At 44.3% G+C, this 23,195-nt stretch overlaps 1 protein-coding gene and 1 non-coding gene across 2 annotated transcripts in view; both read left to right on the top strand.

Annotated features, from left to right (window-relative positions):
• Positions 1-8,930, top strand: part of LOC134393467 (inverted formin-2-like) — a 510,183-nt gene extending 501,253 nt beyond the window's left edge. The window contains exons 8-15 of the mRNA XM_063118494.1: positions 38-140; positions 859-944; positions 3,690-3,790; positions 5,339-5,409; positions 5,640-5,747; positions 6,916-6,986; positions 8,523-8,643; positions 8,754-8,930. Coding sequence (XP_062974564.1) covers positions 38-140; positions 859-944; positions 3,690-3,790; positions 5,339-5,409; positions 5,640-5,747; positions 6,916-6,986; positions 8,523-8,643; positions 8,754-8,930 — 838 coding nt within the window. The remainder of the gene's footprint in view (positions 1-37; positions 141-858; positions 945-3,689; positions 3,791-5,338; positions 5,410-5,639; positions 5,748-6,915; positions 6,987-8,522; positions 8,644-8,753) is intronic.
• LOC134393868 (small nucleolar RNA U3) lies at positions 352-567 on the top strand. Its single transcript, XR_010025136.1, has one exon. It is a non-coding gene; the product is annotated as a small nucleolar RNA U3 (small nucleolar RNA).
• Positions 8,931-23,195: the final 14,265 nt, after the last annotated feature.

The following is a 23,195-nucleotide window of genomic DNA, read 5'->3' on the forward strand; positions in this document are numbered from 1 at the left end:
GTGGTACCGTCTAATCCACAGTCTCTTTTATCCATAGCCCAAATCAGGAGGTGGTTGACATGATTCAGAAAGGCGACCGAACCAAGTTCGACGTTGAGGTCCTCAAGCAGCTGCTGAAACTCCTACCAGAAAAGCATGAAGTAAGAATTCTTTAACAAACACAAGCAAATGCTGTGCTTCTTTCTGTAGCAGTGGTTGCATTGGGAGATCATGAGAAACTGTGGTTAGAAAGCCTGTCTAGCCTCCCTTCCCCTATTCCAGTGCAGCTGGGAGGACAAGTTCAGAAGCTTTTGCTTCCAATTCCAGTTAACCACAGTTTAGTGTTACCCTAAGCTGGTTTAAAGATGGCTTGTTTTAGGACTCCAGGGATAATTTCTATAGTGTCAAGGTAGAGAAGAACGTTCAAAAATGGTTGGCAGAGCGAACCATGAGGAGGAATCCAGTGTCCTCTTCTGAGCACAAAACGAGTGGGCAGTGCTGTATTTCTGTAGCTCTTGCTTATTATTGATGACCGTTCTGCCTTCCTTTTATAAGCAGCTTGAAGGGAGAGAACGCAAACTGATTAGCTCAAAAAATGGCTTGTTTCACACAAACCATAGTTGCAGTCCATAGTTAAGATTAGCCACAGTTTGTTGGGTTCAGATGATACAACAAACTGCAATCAATACAAAATGAAAGCAAATACTTCCAAGCTCCTGTTGAATTTAGATAACTCAACAAGCTGCAATTAAACAAAGATGGAAACAAAAGCTTTTGAATTCCTGTTGAGTTAGGTTTATCCTGATGCCCATGTATGCAGCCACTGAATATGTAAACGCATGATGCTGTTGGAACTTGACACTTCTCTGTTTTTGTTAGATAGAAAACTTGAAATCCTTCAAAGAAGAAAAGGAAAAATTATCAAATGCAGATCAGTTCTATCTCCTACTCCTTGGAGTTCCTAGGTAAGGTGAATCCTTACTGTTTTTAACTAGGGCTATCTCCCAGTTAAAGAAATCGATCGTACATTTTAGTCTGTTGATTTATCACGTTAAATTTGCATGTTAGTAAAAACAATACATCAAAAGCAAGTGGCATTTAGTAGAATGCCTCTCTGAAGATGGTGCTTGTCATCTGCAGTTTTTGTAGCTCACTTGTATTTTTTTAAAAAAACTGTCAAATTAATTGGCAGTGCCTTTTTAATTAATTGAAAGATTTTTTTACTGGACTAAAAAATGTGTGTGATTTAATTTGCCCTTTCAGCAACTCAAGGTAAAGTAACACAAGATGTTTCTTACAAGAAGCATTGCCGGTCACACTTGGGCCAAGCTAAAACGAGCACCCACAGTTCATCAGCCCCTTTTGCAGGTGGCAGATTGGGGTGGCTATTTTGATACCTTTCAGTGGGGAGCACTACTCGGGTGACCCTATGGAAAGGAGGACAGGGCTCCTGTATCTTCAACAGTTGCATAGAAAAGGGATTTTCAGCAGGTGTCATTTGTAGGCATGCAGCACCTGGAGAAATTCCCTCTTCATCACAACAGTTAAAGCTGCAAGAGCTCTGCCCTCTTTTGTATTTGGTCAAGAGGGCAGGGCTCCTGCAGCTTTAACTGTTGTGATGAAGAGGGAATTTCTCCAGGTGCTGCATGCATACAAGTAACACCTGCTGAAATTCCCTTTTCTATGCAACTGTTAAAGCACCACCCAACCTTCAAAATGGTTTCTGGGCAGGAGGGACTTACCCTGGGGAAGTTTGGCCAGAGCTCCTTTCTTTTCGTTTCTATTCCTTTTCTTTTTTCCTCCTTTTAAAAACACCAAAGCCACAACAGAACCAGCAGCTTTTAAGCTAGTAAATAAAGTGGGGAGCAGAAAGAAAAGGAAAGAAAGTGGCAGGCAACTGCTGTTACTGTAAAAAATAAAAAAACCTTGAGGGCTTGGTGATGATGGTTCCTATACCGCCTCGTAGCCAAAGCTCTCTAGGTAGTTTACAAAAGATTAAAACATTAAAAACAATGTACAACATTTAAAACCATAAAAACATACAACAGGCAATATACACGAAGACAGCATACATCTAAAGCCAACTTTAAGCAACCAGCCAAATCTAAAAGGCAGATCCGGGATTGATTAAAATCGATGATGATGATGATTTCTGCCATTCGTGACTCCCCTATGTCTCAGGGCAACATCTACAACAAAAAACAAATACAACAAGACCAATGATAAAACACCTTAAGGCTGCAATCCTATACGCAGTTACCTGGGAGTAAGTCCCATTGAACTCAGGGGCTTACAAATGAGTAGACATGTATAGGTTTGTACTGCAAAATATATTTTTATTATGTTTTAAAACCAGCAACAATCAGGGCCCATTCAGACGACACCGTAAAACTGCTGGTTAAGGGCTTTTGGTTAAGCAGCAGGGTTTACGGTGTTGGCATGCTTTACCCTATCCTCACTGCTTCCTGTACGGTGACACACCAATTTCATCTGCTGTCCAGTGAGGGATACGACGTCCGGGAGGGGGGCTTCTCCGAGCTCCAGCCTTCAGAGATCCCCAGAGCTCCATCACTGAGAAAACCTGGCCTGCAAATGGAAACTTCTGCCTCTTGCTCGTAGTTCCCGGATTGGGGGTTAAGGAAACCAAGAACCAGGCAGGGTTTATGGTGTCGTGTGCGACCATACAGTTTTTGGTTAGTGCTAACCACAGAGAAGCATGGTTAAGCTAACCACAGAGCCCTCAATGTCGTCTGAACGGGCCCTCATTCAAAATAATTTTGAGAGACGAGATAGCCCGTCCAGTCCGTCTTAGGCCTTAGCTAGACCTACCTGTTAGCCCGCAACAGAGGAGAGAAGATCTCGCGTTGTGTTTATCGCAACATCCCTCCTCTGTTTATACATGGCGTGTGATGACCTCAGAAGGAGAGGCGTCGCGCCCACCATTTTTTTTATTAAAGGGCCAGCAGCGCATGAACGCTCATGCGCAAAAGGTAAGTAATTTTTTAAATTTAAATTTAAATTATTTTCCCCACTCCCCCCACCCTACCCCTGATGGGCGCACCACTCCTCCCGGGTCCTCGCGAGGAATTGCGCGGAGCCGGGTCAACCTGCGGTGCACGGCCATATGTTCTGCCCGAGACCACGGAAAAACTGGGCCCAAAGGGGAGGGTGAGATCCCGGGGCAAGGGAGGGATCATCCCTCCCTGATCCCGGGATCCCCTGTGCATCATGTGGACGCACAGGGACGATCCCGGGGATCACCCTGGGATTTCACCCCATCTAGCTATGGCTTAGTCAAGATCCTGAAAGCTGTTCCCAGTTGGTATCGAAGATACTGGCTGAGATAGAACAATGATCTGGCTCTTTTAAGACAGCTTCATGTGTCCAGACAACAGTAAACATGGATGCAGGTATAGCACCTCTGCATTTGGAGGTTCCATTGGTATAGAATAGCCATGAATAGACCTTTCCTATGTTGATGCATCTCACATGTGGCTCAACATGGATGTTTCTGTCCCCTCCCCCCCACCTTCCAGTCCCTGCCACTTTCTAGGAATGCCAGCGAGAAAGCTGAGCCGGTTATTAGATCAATTTAAATTCATTACATGGCGTTTACCTCCTACGCTCCTTAACCATTTCCAGCCTGAAAGGTATTCACTCTAGTTCTGATGAATGTACAATGCGGTGTTTGTACTGTTCCTCCCTTCTAGCTACCAGCTGCGGATTGAGTGCATGCTGATGTGCGAAGAGACGTCCGTTCTGCTGGAGATGCTGCAGCCCAAAGCAGAAACAGTCAGGAGGGCCTGCGAAGGTGAATAAATAAGAGCTTAACCCCTCTGTGTAAGAACACAACAAGAGCCATGCTGGATCAGACCAAGGGTCCATCTACTCCAGCACAGTGGCCATCCAGCTGTCGACCAGGGACCGACAGAGCAGGAGACAAGTGCAACACCTCTCTCCCACCCATGTTCCCCAGCACCTGGTGCACACAGGCTTACTGCCTCAGATGCTGGAGTTAGTACATAACCATCAGGGCTCGTAGCCATGGATAGCCTTCTCCTCCAGGAATTTATCCACCCCCCTTTTAATAAGAACAGACGTTTTTGTGTTCCATGTAGTTTTTGTGTTCCAAGTAGTTTGAGGAAGGGGCCAATTTCTTCCCAACTTAGATATCCCAAGAAATCAAATTAGGAATATAAGAAGCTGCCTTATACTGAATCAGACCCTGGGTCCATCTAGGCCAGTATTGTTGACACTGACTGGCAGCAGTGGCTCTCCAGGGTTTCAGGCAGGATTTTCCCCTTGCCCTATCTGGAAAAGCTGGGAGTCGAACCTGGGACCTTCTGCATGCAAAGTAGGTTCTCTATCATAGCCCCTATGGCTCCAGGGCTTTGGTAGAAAGCCAGGTCATGCCCTATCTAGCCCAGTCGTCATTAACATGGTGCCCTCCTGATGTGTTGGACTGCAAATCCCAGCATCCCCCAGGGGCCAGCCATGCTGTGTTGGTCCAACCCATCAAAAGGGCACCAAGTGGGGGAAAGCTGGGCTACCCAACCCTTGCAAATGCATGCATCAGGGCTTGTGCAGAAAATGCGTGTCCACTCCTGCCAAGATGCAGACCCAGCTTGGAGAAGTTGTGCACTTTGTACGTCTGCGGATTTGGCTGGTACAGATAATTTGAAATGGAATTGGGCCATTGTCTGTTTGGTATGCAGTGTACTAATCCCATCTGCATAGCAACCATCGCCTCATTTAGGCATTTGCCTCCCACACAATTAAACTTGCCAGGGGAGAGCAGGGTTACACTCATTACGTAAGAACATAAGAAGTGACATGCTGGATCAGACCAAGGGCCCATCTAGTCCAGCACTCTGTTCATACAGTGGCCCACTAGCCATCGGCCAGGGACCGACAAAGCAGGACATGGTGCAACAGCACCTTCCCACCCATGTTCCCCAGCAACTGGTGCAAACAAGCTTACTGCCTCGGATACTGGAGAAAGCACATAACCATCAGGGCTAGTAGCCTTTGATAGCCTTCTCCTCCAGGGATTTATCCAACCCTCCTTTAAAGCCATCCAAATTGGTGGCCATCACCACATCCTGTGGTAGTGAGTTCCATAATTTAACTATGCGCTGTGTGAAGAAGTCCTTCCTTTTATTTGTCCTGAATCTCCCACCAGTCTGCTTCATGGATGACCACAAGTTCTAGTATTTTTTGAGAGAGGGAGAAAAATGTCTCCCCGTCCACCTTCTCCACACCACGCATAATTTTGTACACCTCTATCATATCTCCCCTTAGCCTCTTTTTTCCAAGCTAAACTGCACCCATTTAAAATACCTCTTTTATATTCCTCCAGATCTCCTCGCCAGTCACCGGCTGCCTGTTTTCTGCCAGTTGATTCTCAAAGTTGGAAACTTCTTAAACTATGTAAGCAATCTTTTTAAAGTGTATATTTTTTTTTAAAAAAAAATGAATATCGCCATTGTGTTGCAAATAGGCAAACATAAGAAAGTTCATAAACGAGCATAAACCATTAAACATAAGAAAGTACTTATTAAACAAAAGGTACTACTCATTAACAGTAATACAGTGCTTACGCTATTACGACTGTAGCAAGCATTGTTCATGGTTTTCTGTGTGTCTTTTCTCTTTCTCAGGGAAGTCACACGGGCGATGCCGACGGCTTCAAGATCGGCACTTTGCTCAAACTAACAGAAACCAAAGCAAACCAGACGCGCATTACGCTGCTCCACCATATTTTAGAGGTATTCAGTCCATTTGCAGGTCGCTGTGTCAGATCATAGGTTAACTGATCATAGTGTCTGGATTCGCACATCACACGGTAACCTACAGTTGGGTCGATCGGAGATCGATTATGCAAAACGAAAGCAATTCGTGCATCTGCACGGAACCTGGCGAAACCTACGTTAAATGAGTTAACGCACGACTTCCCACCATGACACGCAAACTGGGCCGTTTTCTGCTGTTTCTCACTGGGAAATTCGACATGCGTCCTGCTCGGGGTCTCCCATCATTGTGTAACTTAGGATGCTCTTTGATTTAGTGCAATTGATCATAATGTGAACCACCCAGATAGCCTCAGCTATGGGGCGGTATACAAATGTAATAAACAATGATGATGATGATGATGATGATGATGATGATGATGATGATGATGATTTATTTATATAGCACCATCAATGTACATGGTGCTGTACAGAGTAAAACAGTAAGTCGCAAGACCCTGCCGCATAGGCTTACAATCTAATAAAATCATAGTAAAGCAATAAGGAGGGGAAGAGAATGTAAACAGGCACTGGGTAGGGTAAACAGGCACAGGGTAGGGTAGAATTAACAGTGTAAAGTCCAAACAACATCAAGTTTTAAAAGCTTTAGGAAAAAGATGATGATGTTAAGTTTACTGTAGTTTTAACTGGCTTGACATTTTGTGAATTGTGGCCAAGAAGTTTAATTAAAAGCTTGAAAGCACTGATGGGGGGGGCGGGGACCATTGCTATATTTTTCTGCTGAAAAGTTTCCATTTTAAGAAACAGATTGATCCCTAAAAAATAATTCAGTGACATGTTGAATTTTCCATAACTGGAAGTGGATATCACACCAATCAGATTTTTAAGGGCAATGTTGTAATTGACTTTTTTTAGGCAAGGAAACTTACACCAGCTATTGGCTGGCACCGGCATGGGATCCGATCCGGGGCCATGCCAGAAGAGCAAGGGTCTTTGGAAAGATGGCTAGGCTTTTTGCATAGGTGGGCCAGGCCAGTGGCCTTGGGGGCCGGCAGCCCCACCCGACCAATAGATCTCCGCTGTGCTGATCATTGGCAGGGGTTAGGATAGTTCTGCTTGTCATCAGTGACAAGACTGTTTAGCAAGAAAACTAAAGTCTTTTTTCCTTTTTTTGTTTTTTGTTCAGGAAGTGGAAAAAAATCACACAGATTTGCTGCAGCTTCCCAAAGATCTTGAACATGTTTCGAAGGCAGCTGGGTAGGTAGGGCAGCATTGTCTCTGTCTGCATTTGTGTGTTTGGATATATTTATATGTTTAAAAGTTGTTTTTTCTCCCAAGGGGAAAACAACAAATTTGACAAATAAATCTCACCAGCACGTTGAATAGGCAAAATCTGTTGATTGTTATACTTTATACCAGGGGTAAAGTATTGCTGGGCTAAACAGCAACACACGGTCCATGGTACACACAAATTGCTTTCCCCGTCCCCCCACCCAAGCTTTTTTTGTGGCCAAAATGGCCCCAGCACCACTACTGCCAAGGTTTGATGCTGTGGCAGCAAAAATAGGAGCTATTCTCCTAAACTAGGAGCTTTTCCCCTAAAAAATAATAGGAACTATTTTCCTAAAGTATAAGAACATAAGAAGAGCCCTGCTGGATCAGACCAAGGGTCCATCTAGTCCAGCATTCTGTTCACACAGGCCCCATTCAGACAACACGCTAAACCATGCTGCTTAACCACAAAATGGTTAACAGAATGCATTGACCTTAATGCATTCCATTAACCATTTTGTGGTTAAGCAGCGTGGTTTAGCGTGTTGTCTGAACCAGGCCACAGTGGCCAACCAGCTGTCAACCAGGGAACCCACAAGCAGGACATAGGTGCAACAGCACCCTCCCACCCATGTTCGCCAGCAAAACAAGGTGTCGGGGAACTATCATAGAATAGTAGAGTTGGAAGGGGCCTATAAGGCCATCGAGTCCAACCCCCTGCTCAATGCAGGAATCATTGCAAGGTGTGGAAGGAACACATACTTCATTTTCAAGCAAAATCTCACTCTTTGGAGCCTCCTGGGGAGTGTTTTTAAGTAGGGTAACCCTATGAAAAGGAGGACAGGGCTCCTGTATCTTTAGCAGTTGCATAGAAAAGAGATTTCAGCAGTTGTCATTTGTATATATGGAGAACCTGGTGAAATTCTATCTTCATCACAACACTTAAAGCTGCAGGAGCTATCCTAGAGTGACCAGATTTAAAAGAGGGCAGGGCACCTGCAGCTTTAACTGTGGTGACAAAGAGGGAATTTCACCAGGTTCCCCATATATACAAATGACACCTGTTGAAATTTCCTTTTCAATACAACTGTTAAAGATACAGGAGCCCTGTCCTCCTTTTCATATGATCACTCTATTTTAAGCAAATTCACCACTTTTTTGCCATTGCACAGCCAAATTTTGTGGCAAAATCAGCAGTGCCCCTTTTGGTGGGAGGAATTTTCCCCTGAGGGGTAATTTGGTCTCCAGAACACCCAAATTTGCCCACTCCCAATCTCCAGTAAGCACTTCCAGGCTACCTGTAGCGAATGTCCTCATGGTGAGAAAACTGGTTTGAGGCTCCACAGGCATAATGCAAGGGGCTCTTACATACAACTCATTTTCTGTGCAATTAGGGCACATTTCTCTGGGAAATTCTCACACACAGGCCCTGCGTAACACGTAGCAGTCCACAACATCTGAAGGGCACCAGTGTGCAAGAAGAAACGCAGAAGCCAAAATTTCAATCTTGTTTCTTTTCAGAATCAACTTGGATGTGATACATTCTGAATCCAGTTCCAATGTCAAGAAACTGCGGGAACTGGAACGGAAGCTGTTGTCATCGTCAGAAGAAGTGAAAGCCCAGTATGGAACACCCATTCAGGTTGGTGTAAGAGGGACTGAAGGTACTTCGCACAGGACTTGGAGGTCTCCTCCATTACGTCAGTTCAGTTCGTTGTTGTTTGTTTGAACTTGGACCTCCATGTCTTTCAGGATAGCCTAAATGCCAACCAGAAGCTAGAGGACGAGTTTGAAGCCATTGAAGCGAAGAAGGTGTTGCTCGCAGCTTACCTCTGTGAGGACCCAAACAAATTGTCTTTGGAAGATATCTTTAATACAATGAAAACCTTCCGGGACCTCTTCATCAAAGCATTGAAGGTTTGGATTTAAGAACCGTTAAGTAGTGAGGTCCTAATTAGTGAGATGCCTCGTTCACATACAAAACAGATGCAGTGGGAATTCTGTGGGCTGTACCGCTTGAGACCGCAAGGGGCATCTGATTCAGGATGGATCTCTCCTCCACTGGAGGAAAAGAAACATTTCTCCATCTAGAAATAAGCATAGCCACAAGAAGGATAAGCCAGAACCTGCTGGCCTGATCTCTTTGTTTCTATATACAGAGAAAAATATTTCTATATGGGGGGACCATTCCATCATGTGAGGACTCCTCCTGAAGTGTCATAGTACAGAGATGGGCTGCCCGGCTCACTCCTAAGAAGAACGGGACCCTACTGCATTGATTTTGAGGAAAGAGCTACCAGTGTTGCAAGGGTTAGACTAACCTTCCCCAAGCCAGTGCCCTTCTGATGTTTTGGGCTTTGTCTACCATCAGACTCAGCCAACATGGCTAATACTCAGGAATTCTAAGAGCTGCAGCTCAAAGCATCTGGAGGACACCAATTTGGGGAAGTCTAGCTTAGACCCTCAGTCAATTTTCTCAGAAAGTAGTTGCAGGATGACTCTTGGGGAGTTGATTGCCCAGCCAAGAGTCCATATCTCTTTGTATCAATCCCACACTCCCTTCTGTACCTGCTTCTTGCAAGATTTTGGAGAGGCAGTTTAGGTATTTTGACCTGACCATCTCAGACTCAACAACTCATTGGGTCTCTTGCAATTGTCCCTTGAGCCAGAAGAACCTTGATGTCCTCTTGGGCTTAATCTTCACCAACAGGATATTGCACTATGAAAGCGGTATATGGTCTGTGTCAATGGGCCCCAACAGTTGTCAGGGCACTTCAATACCACTATAAAGAAGTAGTGTGGCCCCTGCCTTTTATATACCACTTTCACAGTGCCTAGGGTGACCATATGGAAAGGAGGACAGGGCTCCTGTACCTTCAACTATTGTATAGAAAAGGGAATTTCAGCAGGTGCAATTTGTATGCATCAGAACCTGGTGAAATTCCCTCATCACAACAGTGAAAGCTGCAGGAGCTCTACCCTCTTGATCAGATACAAAAGGGGCAGGGCTCCTGCAGCTTTAACTGTTGTGATGAAGTGGGAATTTCTCCAGGTGCTGCATGCATACAAATGGCACCTGCTGAAATTCCCTTTTCTATACAATAGTTAAAGGTGCAGGAGCCCTGTCCTCCTTTCCATATGGCCAGCCTAATAGTGCTATATCCTGCTTGGTGTAGATTAGGCCTTGGTTATGCTGGATTTTAGCTGCTCACATATGCAATTCCTTGTCTTGTTTATATTTGCTCTTGCTCTCTCGCTCTCCACACACACCCTATTTTATTATATTGCCAAGTTTTAAGAATTGACTGATCATTGTTAGAATTTTAGTTCTAATTCTGTTGCTAACTGCCCTAAGTATTGTTATAAGAAAAGAAGGGTGGGATATGAACCTTCAACCTGTAAATAGATGGGATATAAATTGAAGATGCCCAAAAATACTCCCTCCAAAAGTTGTTTTTTAGTGCAAGAAAAGAACTCTGATGTGTTTTGAACCCTTAGGTCCTTCCTCAGGGTAATTTATTAGAATGTAAGGGGTACCTTCTGCTTCATAACCCCCAGTCACCTATGCTTTAAATTGAAATTATGATGATGATGATGATGATGATGATAATAATAATAATAATCACAGTCTTATGCATGTTGAGATGGAAAAAGGAGTTCTACAACTTCCAGCATTCCCTAGCCTGTGTGGCTGGCTGGGGAATGCTGGGAGTTGTAGTACTTCTTTCTGTCTAAACATGCATCGATTTGTGCCTTAAATGAATAAAATGTCTTGGTTTGATCCTGCTGCTTTGCAAATCAGGGTTGCGGGCAGCACTTAAACCATAGTTTCTAGTTCGGACATCCTGGGAAACTGTGGTTTAATGAACTAGGAAATCTCTGCAGTTGGGAATCCAAGAGTGGAGGGAAGAGGAGAGGAGGAAGCCCTTGAACCCATTCCCACTCCAGTAAACCTGCAATGTGTCCTGGGCTATTAAATCACAATGCTGATTTAATGGGATTTTCTGCTGAGTAAGCTTAAAAAGGAGCTCCAAATGCACACATGACTCCCTTACTAGTTTATTGCTTTTTTGGGTACCAGGAAAACAAAGACCGAAAGGAACAAGTGGCGAAGGCAGAGAAAAGAAAGAAACAGTTGGAGGAGGACGAAGCTAAGAGGCAGAAAGGAGAAAACGGAAAGATCAGTGAGTAGTGTTGACTTAGCCCACAGTCCTATATCCACTTACCTGGCAGCATGGCCCACTGATTCAGGCTGCAGTCTTCTACCCGCTTACCTGGGAGTAAGCTCCATTGAACTTAAGGAGGCTTCTGAGCAGACCTATATGGGCTTGCACGGCAAAAAAAGCGAACGAAATGGATTTTATCTGTAGCTCTGCATGGGTGTAAATCTGATCCAGCGCTCCTAGACCTTCTTCCTCTGTAATGGATTTGGGGGAATAAATTGTGAAGGAAAGTCTTTGCAAGATGATTTGGAGCAAAGGGGCAGCGGGCAACCAGGGAGGAAATAAAGTAAAACTTTTCGAGTTCGTGTTCTCAAAATGGTGTAAATCAGTTGCTCGTTTTGCTTCTCTCCCCCCCCCCCCCCGTAAGGAAAGGTTCTAAAGATATTTTTCATGGTTGTACAAGAGCTCCTAGAAGCCATATTTACTTGTTCGCTCAAGGCCATCAAAGACTTAATCCTATGCATGTTCGGACAACAAAATATCCTACAGCTCCTAGCATAGCTGGCTGGGAAAAGCTGGGAGTTTTCCCTCTCTAAACATGCATAGAATCGCTATCTTATGGTCTCTAGGCAACATCCTAGGGAAAACTCCTCCATGGTCTTAGACAGAGCTCCATCCTCAGAAGGGTTTTCCTTATCTCACAGCCCTCATTTTGACTCTGCCCAGTAAGAACTCTGACCTCGTAGAGGAGGGGAAATGGGCATTTGTGCCCAAAAAAACATTGAGATGCACTCAAGATCACGTCTAAATGTTTCCCAGTAATTGCCGGCAATGAAAGAGAATGATTTTTCTTCTGTCGATGGATGAAGAAAAATACTGTAAGCCCTCCCTCCCTCTTGACAGGGCATAAGAAGGAACGGAGCACTCTGATCTTAAAGCACTCTGTTGAGAGCATAGGATTGCTCTTTTAAGGCCCAATCCTATGCGTATTTGGACAGGAAGGCAACCCTACAACTTCCAGCATCCCTTCAGCCAGCCATGCTGTGTACCGTAGGACTTTTTCTGTCTAAATGTGTACAGGATTTCACCCTTAGACTCCTAACTTCCCATGCACACACGCAGCATTAGGAATGGGTGAAATATTTATTCCAGTTCATTTTTCCACAATATTTGGGACAGAAAGAACTTGAGATTTAGAAAATATGAGTGTGGAAGAAAGTGAAATGGATGGATTCACCCATTCAGACTCAGGGCTTTTGGGTCCACAGCTCTTAAAAGTCTGGCTTTCAGTTCCTGAGTATTCATCCATGTTTGGGCTGTACTAAGGTTGCTACTTCTCTTCTTTTTTTTCTGAGAAGCTCCTCACCTTTAACAGCTATATAGCAGACAGGTACAACATGGTCCTCTCCATGATGGAAATGCATGGAGCGCTGCATCCATCGGGGCTAGGGTGGAGGGAACGGGGAAAGTTGGTAAAAAACAAACAAACCACTGACTCTGCATGTTGTACTATTGGAACCAAAAGATAAACCTGTAAAGGAAAATCATATTTGTAATGGTTACTTGCATGGTAACCACGGCATGCATATTGTTGGCAAAAAGTTGGAAATCTACTCTTTTGCCTTCTCTCAGTCAATGGAGACAAAACAGATGCGGTAATGACTAAAATGAATATAAACATTTATGGGAGGGAAGGAATAACACAACAGAGTCATTTCAACATTACTAAGCTTTATTTATTCAATTTTGGAACAGGTATAAGCCCTTCTGGCTTTGCATCAACAGACCTGTTGACAAAGTGATCTTAAGACTATCTGTTGTACTTTGGAGCCGTGGTTGTAAAGCTGGATTATATCATTGCTGTTGAGGTTAATAATTATGTACAATGTGTCTGGTAACAGTAAACTGAACTGTGGGTTAAAAGAAAAGGAAAAGACAGAGTTGCACCTATTCAATTGTGCTGGTACCGATGGGCGAGAATTTCATTTCTGTTCATTTCGATATGAATCTACCAAAATCTGCAAAATATCTTCATATCTGGGATGGAAAGAATTTGAGTTGTTGTTTTTTTTGTTTTTTTTTTAATGAATGTAGGAGGTAGTGAAACTGGATTCATCAATCCTTATTCAGGTCAGGCAGGCACCAACTTTGTATCCCTTTTGGTGCCTCCTGAAAACATTATTCCAGGAAGTCTTTCCTTAATGACCAGCCACACTTCACTGTACATTTTGCTTCTTTTAAAATCTATTTTAAAGTGTTTTAGTCTGCTTGTATTTTATTTTACCTTGTACGCCGCTCTGAAATTTTGAATAGGGAGCAGTATATAAATCTTGTAAATAAATAAATATTACAAAAAATGTTCATAATGTTTAGGACGTTTTCATAATTCCCCTTGGCAGACAGAACACAATATCTATTTGAACAGAAATGGAGTGAAGGGTTTTATGGGATGGTTTCCGTGCATGCTCCTAACTTGGTGGCTGAAACATCAAATGAAGCAAGTATGAACGGGCCATCAGAGGTATAACGTTCATTCTGCCTTACCCCACCTCAAACGCAATATTTTCCCCCCAGTAGAATTAATTCACATCTACAGGGAGGTGCAAGTCAAAAGCCTTCAGTAATCAAATACGACAAAATCCAGTGGTCCAAGTCTGTCGAATATTCAGCTTGTGTTGTAGATCACAAGCTGAATATGAGCCAACAGTGTGATATGGCTGCAAGAAAGGCAAATGCTATTTTGGGCTGCATTAATAGAAGTATAGCTTCCAAATCACGTGATGTACTGGTTCCCCTCTATTCGGCCCTGGTTAGGCCTCATCTAGAGTATTGCGTCCAGTTCTGGGCTCCACAATTCAAGAAGGACGCAGACAAGCTGGAGCGTGTTCAGAAGAGAGCAACCAGGATGATCAGGGGTCTGGAAACAAAGCCCTATGAAGAGAGACTGAAAGAACTGGGCATGTTTTGCCTGGAGAAGAGAAGATTGAGGGGAGACACGATAGCACTCTTCAAATACTTTAACGGTTGTCACACAGAGGAGGGCCAGGATCTCTTCTCGATCCTCCCAGAGTGCAGGACACGGAATAACGGGCTCAAGTTAAAGGAAGCCAGATTCCGGCTGGACATGAGGAAAAACTTCCTGACTGTTAGAGCAGTGCGACAATGGAATCAGCTACCTAGGGAGGTTGTGGGCTCTCCCACACTAGAGGCCTTCAAGAGGCAGCTGGACAACCATCTGTCAGGGATGCTTTAGGGTGGATTCCTGCATTGAGCAGGGGGTTGGACTCGATGGCCTTGTAGGCCCCTTCCAACTCTGCTATTCTATGATTCTATGATTCCATCCATCTCATTGCCCAACTAACTCTCTCTTTGATTTCCAACTACAGTTAAGAAAGGAGTCGTGAAGCAAGAGGAGGTGTGCGTCATTGACGCTTTGCTGGCTGATATAAGGAAGGGGTTCCAGCTACGGAAAACTGCCAGGAACAAGGCTGACTCAGACTCTCCTGCCAAAACATCGCCCAGTCAACCTCAGAAAGGGAAAGAGACCGGTAAGGACAGAAATCCAGGAAGTGCTACCGTAGCCTTCCCCATGCCGTGCTTTTCAGGGTCAGCCTCACGTTTGCTGTAGCCTCTGATTTGGTAAATACCAGATCTCACAAGAAGGTTCATTCAAATCAAACGTTTCCTACACATTGGTGCCAACGGGAGCTTTTTTCTTATCTCTAATTATAGCGATGGGGACGGGCGGCCATTTTCATGGAAAATGCATGGCTGGGGAGGAAAAAATAAAAACCTCCCTGTACTCTGCAGCCCAACTTTTTAAAAATCCACTTATTATTAAAACAACAAAAAACCTTTATTGATTGGCAGTGATGCATTTAGTGTCATGTGTACCTGGGGTTGATCCTTGTGCATTTTGCTGGTTTTTCAGGTCAAAGTGTCCCAGCCGTTAAAGACACCATGAAGAAGGAGGATGGTGCAATCACACAAAATGACCTCCAGGGGCAGTTGGGAAAAACGACTCCTTCAGAAGCTTCCGCCACCAGTGGTAAGCAGGAGGTTGTCCCCGACTCGCCAGCTTCTTCGGAGTCCCATGGCGGGCGTTCTCCAACCCAGCCAGGTACTGAGAAGAACACCTTAAATTCATTTGCTTTGGAAGGAGGCACACAACCCAAAACCGGAACAAATCTTCAGGAGAGGACTGCCTCCCACAGCATCCAGAATATGGACTGCAATGACATAGTGTTGTCTCAGTCAACCTCTTTTGTAAAGTTTTCAAGTGGCGATTCAGGAACAAAGTTGCAAGCGCGGACTGGCTCTGGTAGTGTCCAGGCAGTGGACTACAATGACTTAGTGTTGTCCCAGTCAACCTCTTTCATCCAGTTCGCCAGTGGCGATTCTGGCATCTCATCCACCTTGACCAGCCAAGCTGGGTCAGGAGATGCAGCCGATGGAACAGACCCTGTTTGCTCACAAAACAGCTTAAACTCCGATGACCAGGTAAGCGGTACTGTCAGAAAAGACAACAGGGCAGAGGAACTGCTGAGGAATATCGAAGGGCTACAGATGCCTGAGGCAACGGCCCCTCAGATCGCGGCTCAGGCGGAAGCAGCGAAAGAAAACGAAGAGCCTTCCACAGACTCCTTGCTGGACATCTCTCAGGATTCTTCGTGTGCGGCGACAGTCCCTTCGGAACAAGCCCTTGCTGAGAAGGATGGTCAAAGAGGCTCGTCAAAGCGAAGAAAGAAAAAGAGACACAGCAAAAGCCACTCAGGTAAGCCACTCTCCCTTTGGGGGATTTTGGGCAGCATCCCATTGGGTTGGGTGAATGAGCGACGTTCACCATTGCCAGGGTTCTTTGAGCAACATGTCACTGTTCATCCCGTGCCTGATTCCCATTTGCGTTTGCGATCGCTGCTCGTTCTTGGGAAATGGGAGATTTGCGCAAGTTTCTCCAAGCTTGCGCAAATTTTCCCTAATTTGTGCAAATCTCCCTAAATTTGCGCAAATTTCCCTAAATTTGCGCAAATTTCCCTAAATGTGTGCAAATTTCCTCTGTGGACTAAAGTAGGGCTGATGCAGTTCATAGAGGAAATTTGCACAAATTAGGAAATTTGTGCAAATTGCACTGGGAATCAGGAATGAGGCGAACACAAGCACATGTTTGACAATTTACAAATATTTTTGGCAGGCACATGCTCGCGCTCATGTTTTTTTCAAGCGAAACCCAAATTCTCATACATCCCTAGTAACTGATGCTGATGCACCAGCAGGAACGTCTGCTATTGCAATAGGAAGGTAGTGCTGGCTAGCACAACTGGAAACTCGCTGAAACTACCACTGCTGAGATTGGACAAGTCAGCAGAGTGCACGGCTGCCTTGCCCCATTCCAGTATTGGTAGTTTTGGCTAATTTCTTGGGTTGCCATTAGGAAGTGTTGGTTTCCTGTTGCTCTAGAGGGCATTCCCATTAAGCGCAATGTATTTAGGGCTGTTCCCTCTCCTGCTGGGTGCCATTTTATCCTCTCTCTCTTTTTTAAGCACCAGACCCTTGTGGTTAAAAAAAAGTATTTGCCTTTACTCTGATTTGACTTCACAATAGAGCCAATGAGATGTAGCTAAATGCTGATGATTGAAGCCTACTCAGACTGAGGGCAATGCCTACTGCCCTCTATGTGGCATCTTGTGGGTAAAAGGTGCCACAGGGAGTGAAGAAGCAGTGAGAAAGCCGAATGAAGGATTTGTGAAAATCTTCCCCTCCTCGCTCCCCCCATCAAAGCCCCCTTTCAAACCAGAAAGATTTGGGTACAGCTGAATGTTATTAAAGATATAAATATTTTACCTAATGGCTCTTAAGTCATGCTTAACTTACAGTGATTTTTTTTCTTGCATGTCCATTCACAATTTGGTTCAACAGAAGAATTATTTGGCAACTGTTAAATAGTCAGCACAAAGCAGTCACATTCTAAGGCTGCAATCCTGTGCACATTTGCATGGGAGCAAGTCCCACTGAACCCAATGGAAACTTACATCCGAATAAATATGCATAGCATGTGGGCTGCATAGCTGCAACTCCATGTCTAGTTGCATATGCAGAAGTCCCATTTCATTCCGTGGGGTTTTCCAGGCATAACTAGATTGATTTCTAAATGCGGTACATCTATAAATAGTTAATAAATGGGTAGAGGATGGCATGAGTAAAAGCCAGACCATGAATATTTTTTTCCTTTAAGTCTCTGAATTCAATCCCAACCCAAAAAGGCTATTTTAGAAATTGCCCGTTTGGAGGGCAGTTGTATTTTTATAGACCAAACATTATTAATACTTAGTGTTCCAAAACAGCCCAACAAAACCTTAAATGCATTGGTAAGAAAAGAATGAAGACACAAACCTGCCAAAGCAAAGCATTGTCACATTGATTTCAAGGAGAGAGTTAATGACATTCTTCAATCTCTTCCACTAAAATCAGTGACCCTGTTCAGACAACACACTAACACATGGTGGTTAAGCATTTGGAGCTAAACTTTATGGCTTAGTATGTCATTTCTTTTTTTAATTTATTTATTTATTTATTTATTTATTTATTACATTTATATACCGCCCCATAGCCAAAGCTCTCTGGGCGGTTTACAAAAGTTAAAAACAATGAACATTAAAAACAAATATACAAAAATTTAAAAGCATAAAAACAGCAATATCCATTTAAAACAGCTATTCTGGGGTCATTTTAAAAAAAAAACTCAGCATATGTTGTTAACTGCCTGGGAGAAGAGAAAAGTCTTAACCTGGCGCCAAAAAGATAATAATGTTGGCGCCAGGCGAGCCTCGTTGGGGAGATCATTCCATAATTGGGGGGACACCACTGAAAAGGCCCTCTCCCTTGTTGCCATCTTCCGAGCTTCCCTCGGAGTAGGCACTCGGAGGAGGACCTTAGATGTTGAGCGCAGTGTACGGGTAGGTTCATGTTGGGAGAGGCGTTCCATCAGGTATTGTGGTCCCAAGCCATGTAACCATTCTAACCATGGTGGCTACATAGCCACGGTTTAAACACTCCCACTAACCATTTGCTACAAAAGGCTTAGTGGCCTAACCATGGCTTAGCTTGTTGTCTGAACAGGCCAAATGGATCTTACGAACATTTAACTTTGCCCCCAAGTTAGTATGTGTGGTTGTCAGCAATGAGGGGAAAAGTTGTTAACCCACATAGTAAACAGTCTCTCTGAAATTTATCAGTTGAACACTGACAATCCCTTAAACATTTATTAATGCTTCTACAGTATTTATAGATGTACTGTTAATTTATAACCAAAAAATCGCAAACCTTATTTTTATCATGTTTTCTGCATCGTTTGCGATTTTTTAAAGCAAAATCAGCCACAAACCGTTGTGTAATTATGGATCACCAGACAGAACTTGCAACAGACTGTACTATATTTTAGTAAAATGTTCTGTTGAAATTAAATATTCTAGTCCTCCTTGAAAATTCCTGTTCAAGGTAGAGCAGAGCAAAGGCAAAATAGGTGTCTCCAAGCTTGTTGCAAAGCCAAAGTATTAACTTCTACTTCCTTGAAAAGTTTACAAAGTGGAAGGCAAAATGTTCATTCCCCACCCCAAATTTGATTTGAGTCCAGAATAACAAAATCTGAAGTTGGCTGCCTTTCCCTCCAACAGCTGCTACCTTCATTGGACTTTTCCATGGTAGCTTTTAAGGACAAATTACACTGTACATTAAATGCAGAGGGCAGTGTCCAACTGTGTCATTCTGTTAGCATAAATGACATTGCGCCAGCAAAACATGGCTCCGAATTGGGCTGTGCAGCACTTCGGGCTGAGGCCCCGAATCTGAGCCGAAGCAGGCTGATTCGGCCTGCCTTGTCTCAGTTCCGAGTCGGTTCGGGCAAAGCCTGAGGTGCCCCGAAACTGAAGCCAATTGGATCTGAAGCTTCGGGGTGCTTCGGAGCAGCCCTTGGTGGTCCCATACCTTCTGCCTCCACCACCATCCACCTGCCGCTGCCACCTCTGTCCTTGCATCTGATGGCTTCCGCTGCCACCGGACACAAGAACAGCGGTGGGTGGTGGCAGTAGGTAAGTGGGGAAAGGGAGTCTTTTCCGGGTGCTGGCTGCACAGCCGGCACCCAGAAAAGTCAAAGTCAGCTCGGAGGGCCGAAGTCTCACCTCGGCTTCAGCGCCGAGGCAACTCAGGCAACCCCCGAAGCACCCCTGAGCCGAACCGGGGCTGCTTCGGGGGCTCTGAGCCGGCCTCCAAGGCAGATTGGGGGGGGTGTGCACAGCCCTATTTCTGAACTCTCCGCAAAAGAAGAAGCCAACTAAAATTACGTTTGCTCAAGCGTTCGTTGCACAAGCGGTTTTGTATAACTTTTGTGCAATCCATTGCACATTCTTGTAGTGCAACCGGTTATGCAGCTGCACCCGTTGAGCCGTGGTGAAACTGGTTGTGCAACTGCTTTGTACCTGTTGTGCAATGGGTTGCACATTCCACTTGTGCAACCAGTTACGCAATTGCTTGCACCAATTGTGCAAGAGGTTGCCCAGTGGAAAGATTCAGCAGAGGCCCACCAGCGCTATTTGAGTTTGTGGAATGTCACCACGGGATACTGCCCATAGTTTGCTGTTGCGTGTGTGATTTTATTCCTCTGAAATAGCAACTGGAAGAGGAAGGTGGAATGGGGACTATAGCAGGTGGGGGAAGGGGGGGGTTAACCCTTGCCCTGTGCATGCACTATTTAAAAGAGATCGCCCCCTCCCACTTCTCTTCCTCACACACAAGGCGAAATGCCCCTTTTAAGATAATTTCTGGTGCAACACCCACACCGATTTTATAAAAGCCAAGTTTGCCTTTTGCTTCAAAGCTACAGTTTGACTCATATGCAAATGTAACCCGTTAACTGATGAACTGACTGAAAGCCCGCACAATGCATCGGCCAAGTTGTCTTTAATCGAGCGACATCCCTGTCTCCTAGCCCGCTGACTTCAAACCCCATGACCGTGTTGTTACAGTTGATTTTGCTAATATCGCCTGGCTACATTTAGTGTCTCTCTTTTATTTGAAAGCAGTGGTTGACACTGATTTAAAAGCGGTGGTTGATACTGGAGATAATAAAACAAAAAGAGGTTGTGAGTTACAGTGAGGTATGTAAACCGTCAGGAGCGCTTCTCTGTGTGAACTAACCGTCGCGTTGGGACTTTATACACCTAATGATGCTATTGATCATCACCACATAAAGCTATGCTTCTGCCTCTGTAGCTAATTATATGTGCATTATTATTATTATTATTATTATTATTATTATTATTATTATTATTAATCTGCTGCTGCTGCTTTATTTTTTAGTGATTTTGCTCTCCGGGTTCAATTTCTGTAGCCACTGGAGTCACTAGCAAGACTTCTGTTGCTCAGGGTTGACTCCAACATCTTAAGTCTTCTATGTCAGCCAATCATCATTTCCTTGCAGGAAAATGTTGTCTTTCGTTAAATCGTTCAGTGTTGTCGGACACGTCAGGATAACAACAGACGTCCTTCCTTTTGTTTGATTCCTGTTTTCCGTTCCCTAAAATCCTGTAAAAATGCATTTTCAGTTGTGGTCATCTTCTTTGCAGTGATAGAATCAGACTGCCCAAGGTCTTCCGCTAAACTACATGGCTGAACAGAGCTTGGAACAAAGTTTTAATCCCAACCCCATCTCTCAGCTAAATTAATCCCAACCCCAACTAAATGTTAAACTAAACTAAAAAAATGGTCACCTGGAACTGAAAAAAATAATAAGAGCATGCACGTCAAGTAGGCATGTGTGGATTTTGTTAGATCTGTTAAGAACAGCCCTGCTGGGTCAGACCAAGGGTCCACCTAGTCCAGCACTCTGTTCACACAGCGGCCAACCAGCTGTCAACCAGGGAACCACAAACAAGTCATGGGGCAACAGCATCTTCCTACCCATGTTCCAGAGCAACTAGTGTATATAGGCTTACTGCCATCTGTGTTTCATGAGTGGTCAGGCATCTTCCATTCTGTCATATGCTCTTTCATAGAATCAGATTTTTTTTTTACCAGAATTTTATTCTTCTTGCCCTAATTTGTCCTAATGTGCATAAGAGCTAATGCACACCTGCGGAAATGCAAACTAGTTAATGCATATTAGTGTTAGTTCACATTAACTACTGTGCATTAGTAAATGCATATTTACACTCATGCAAATTAGCACAAATTCCTCCCCGAAGTGAAAAAGCGGCCCACAGAATCCGTGAGACTCGGAAAAAGATGGTCCACTGCAGATTCCGTGGGTCAGATTCAACCTCATTTGAATCTTTTGTGGATTTCCTCGCCGTCCCTAGTGTCACATGGACCACCCTGTGGACAGAGTTCTAGAGAGGGGGCACCGGAGCCAGCAATGACCTCTCCCTAGCTGCCACTTGCTTCATCTCAGATGGTGAGGAGAACATCATGGCAAGACCTCAGGGTATCGGCACGATGAGCAGGAACTTCCCTGATGTGCCAGGCTCTAAAGCCCGCTCCGTTAGCCGGAGCCGTGATCAAATTAATAATCTTAGTTCTAACCATCTAATTATGGGGCATGTGTTGCTGTTTGGTGTCCCAAGAAGTCTCCGACTCTTCCACTAATCAGTGGGACTTCATTCAAGGTTCACCCGTGTTGAGACAAAGAAGATGACCACCCTGCAATTGCATAGTTACTCCGTCTCCTTTGCCTTCTGATTGCAAGCAGCAATAACATAACCAAATGAATAAACTGATATATGATTTCTAAATGCCTTATTATATGATCAAGGTGTTGCTTTTCCCACACTTTCCCTTTTCCCTAACAATAGTGTTATCAATAATGAAAACGATATGGAGCATCTTTCCCAAGCGATTTCAACAACTGTCCATTATTTTTAGCTAGGGGTAGATTAAAGAGCAGCCCCCTGTCCCCACTTAACAAGGAACCCATTCACATTTCCCTCTTCCCAATCACACCCAAAAACTCACTTCTGATTAAACCATCTAGATTCTAGAATTATTTGAGGGGGTCCACAGGGAGATATTTATTTATTTATTTATTTATTACATTTATATCCCACCTTTTTTCCTCCAAGGAACTCAAGGTGGCATACATATTTCTCCTCCTCTCCATTTTATCCTCATAACAACAGCCCTGTGAGATAGGTCAGGCTGAGATCTTGTGACTGGCCCAAAGTGACCCAGTGAGCTTCCATGGTCGAGTGAGGTCTAGAAACTGTATATCCTGACTCCTAGTCCAGTTCTCTAACCACTACACTGGTTTATGCCATCCCTCTCCCTCTATGACCCCCATGAAAACCTAGCAACTACCAAATTCATGGGGGAATACTGGCTTCTTGGTGCTGGACACTCTAGCACCTGTACTCTCTATGGTCAGCCATCCAAGCATAGCTTTTAGAGCATCATTTAGCAGATGCTCTAGCAATTATGTTCAGAAGGCTGACCATAGAGAGCGCAGCTTCTGGAGGATAGTCTACTAAATGCTCTAACAGCTGCGCGCTGAGGGCCAACCATGGAGAACATATCAGCTAGAGAAGTTGTGGTCAGCCTTAATTTGGCAGCACCAGTCATTGGGCACCCACGACCTAGTTGCCAGAGGGCTGCATGTGGGCTGCAAGTTGCCCTCGTGTCATCTAGATGAACAGAAATCAAGAAGCCCAAGTGAAGTTTGTTTAAAGCAATTTTAAAATGCTCATCTTACTACTAGCATGGCAATGTATCAGGATGGATAAATGGAGGAGAGAGAGAGAGATGTTATTGAATAAGCAAGCCATTTCTGTCAGACGCCATTTTGTGAAGGCCCTTGGGGTTTATCGGGTGGAAGGCTCCAGACTATCCCTGCCAATAGCACTTGGAAACAGAAATCAAGGCACAATCTATTCACATTTCATTATCACATTCAGTTTGGCAGATGTATGAACTGCTGTAATTCTCACCTATGGCCCCTGAAAACGATCCAAGGGCAGGCGATACTGTAGCAGTGTTAAAACTAAGCAGA

This window comes from Elgaria multicarinata, chromosome 2 (genome assembly GCF_023053635.1).
Source record: "Elgaria multicarinata webbii isolate HBS135686 ecotype San Diego chromosome 2, rElgMul1.1.pri, whole genome shotgun sequence".
Classification (NCBI taxonomy): domain Eukaryota; kingdom Metazoa; phylum Chordata; class Lepidosauria; order Squamata; family Anguidae; genus Elgaria; species Elgaria multicarinata.